Source organism: Ammodytes marinus (genome assembly GCF_949987685.1).
Source record: "Ammodytes marinus genome assembly, contig: scaffold_89, whole genome shotgun sequence".
NCBI lineage: Eukaryota > Metazoa > Chordata > Actinopteri > Uranoscopiformes > Ammodytidae > Ammodytes > Ammodytes marinus.
In genome coordinates, this window is record NW_027648041.1 from 155001 (window position 1) to 157500 (window position 2500).

The 2500-nt window shown below is 41.4% G+C and overlaps 1 protein-coding gene across 1 annotated transcript in view; it reads right to left on the bottom strand.

Annotated features, from left to right (window-relative positions):
* Positions 1–2500, bottom strand: part of LOC307271150 (EF-hand domain-containing family member C2-like) — a gene marked incomplete at both ends in the record, with an annotated part of 33571 nt that overhangs the window by 22712 nt on the left and 8359 nt on the right. The window contains one exon of the mRNA XM_080055023.1: positions 1293–1466. Within this exon, the coding sequence (XP_079911149.1) occupies positions 1293–1466 (174 nt within the window). The remainder of the gene's footprint in view (positions 1–1292; positions 1467–2500) is intronic.

Consider the following 2500-nt stretch of genomic DNA (forward strand, 5'->3'; position numbering starts at 1 on the left):
GAGAAAAAACTCAAACATTTCCAGCTTAAAGGTGCAGTGTGTAATATGACATCATCAAGAAAGTTCTACAAAGTTCTAGAATGCAACGCTCCCTGGGTAACACCAACCCTTTCGAATAATAACAGAAGCTACAGTGGCCTTCAAGGACAAGAACAATTCTACATTTTAAACAATGCACCTGATGACATTCCAACTATGACACTTTCAAGATGGCGGCACTAGGCCTTGGTCCAAAATATGCAGAAATATGGACATATATGAGACCCTTTCTAAGGGAAAAATAATAATAAAAAAAAAAAAATTCAGCTATTATGCACTAAATTAAACGTACTTATGGATATTATAATTACTTTCTACAAAATCTGCTAGGAAATAAAACCCAAAATTCTACACACTGCAGGTTTAAGTGGTAAAATTTGCCAGGATGTTTCTATGTCTGTGTCTGTCTGTATATACTGTAAACCCACCTATTTCCGTATGTTACTATATAATAATAGCCTGGTCCAACCAGACCATCGTACTTCATTTCATTTGTAGGTCTGGAAGTGCTGTAATTGGCAAACGTTCACTCACTTGAAGGCGGGTGTCTGTCGAAGTTTAAAAGTATTGCATCTGCCCAGTGCCACTCTGGATTAGCCAACCAATCGCATCACGTTTGGTCGTCACGTGTGGCATGAGCCGGCTTCTGACGGTGCGTTCCAGTTGTACATCGAACTCGGAAATTTCCGACTTCACTACATATTGTAGTCTATGAATCTACCGGTACCTGGCAACGGTAACTTGTTAGAGCCTAACGTTTAGTTATTTGGACGAGAAAGGTTTTAGGCGTCCATACTTTCGCGAGCAGATGCACTGGAACACAGACAGGTCTACCAAGTTCACTCGGAACTACCAAGTCGGAAATCTCCTTCTTCCGAGTATAAAGGAACGCAGAATTCAACTGAAACTGGAGCGCGACTTCGACGTCATCGTTCTCAGCCACTCGCTCTGTTCGCTGATTGGACGACTGTAGATTCTCCGGAGAAAACTGGGAAATGCGCTGTACACCCAGACTGACTACTGAAGGGAAAATGAAATTTGGCCGGAAGATGGCGGGCGGGCGGGCGGAGCCAGGCTAATATAATAAGGGTCTTGGCTATCTTTGACAATCCACTTTCTTTCTATCCAACACCTTGCCCCCCTCCCCCTCACCTTGGGCAGCACACACACACACACACACACACACACACACACACACACACACACACACACACACACACACACACAGAGACAGAACAACCCCTCCCCCTCACCTTGGGCAGCTTGCTCCTCATCAGGAACTTGGGCACGCTGTCTCTGCCCGAGTTTGGGGGAATGACTTCTCTGATCTCCACCGTGTCGTCAGCCAGGAAGTAATGCATCAGCAGCTCTCTGGGGTCTCCAAACACGCTCTCCGTGTCGTCCCAGTAACAGTAGAACCTCAGCACCTGCCAGCCAAAAGGTGTCGGTAATACAGGTGCCTTCCTAAAATATGTCCTACCATATGCCCAAATATGTCCTTAAAGCTGGGGTGTATGATTTCTGATTGGTCAAAGTTAACATGAGCTGTACACTTAACAGTAACAGTAGAACCTCAGCACCTGCGAGACAAAAGGTGTTGGCAATACAGGTGCCTTCCTAAAATATGTCCTATCATATGCCCAAATATGTCCTTAAAGCTGGGGTGTATGATTTCTGATTGGTCAAAGTTAACAGTAACAGTAGAACCTCAGCACCTGCCAGACAAAAGGTGTCGGTAATACAGGTGCCTTCCTAAAATATGTCCTACCATATGCCCAAATATGTCCTTAAAGCTGGGGTATATGCACTTCGGACCTTTTTGTAGAAATGCCCCCGTGATACTCATTGTCGGGTCAAACAAGAGGTCCTATTTCTTAACATGGACCCAAGGAAAATTGGTTATATATTAAGGACTTGATCGAAACACCTACACTGGTTAGAACCCCCACCTCCCCCCCCCAAGCTATTTATTTGATAATAATGTGACTCTATGACCTTTTTTCAACCCATTTTATTGCTGTGCTTTTTGTTTGTTTTTTTGTTACATGTCTGTTTTCATAAAAATGCAAAATAAATAAAAATAAAGTTTAAAAAAAAAAAAAAAAGCTGGGGTGTATGATTTCTGATTGGTCAAAGTTAACAGTAACAGTAGAACCTCAGGACCTGTGATGAGAGAAATACATACAGGTGTGACTCGAAAAATTAGAATATCGTGCAAAAGTTCATTTATTTCAGTAGTTCAACTTAAAAGGTGAACAATAATATATTATATAGACTCATTACATGCAAACTGAGATATCTCAAGCATTTATTTGTTATAATTTTGATTATTATAGCTAACAGGTTGTGATAATCTCAGAAAATTTGAATATTACATGAAATCAATAAAAAAGGGATTTTAAATACAGAAATGTCGGCCCTCTATAAAGTATAATCATCCATATGTACTCAGTACTTGGTT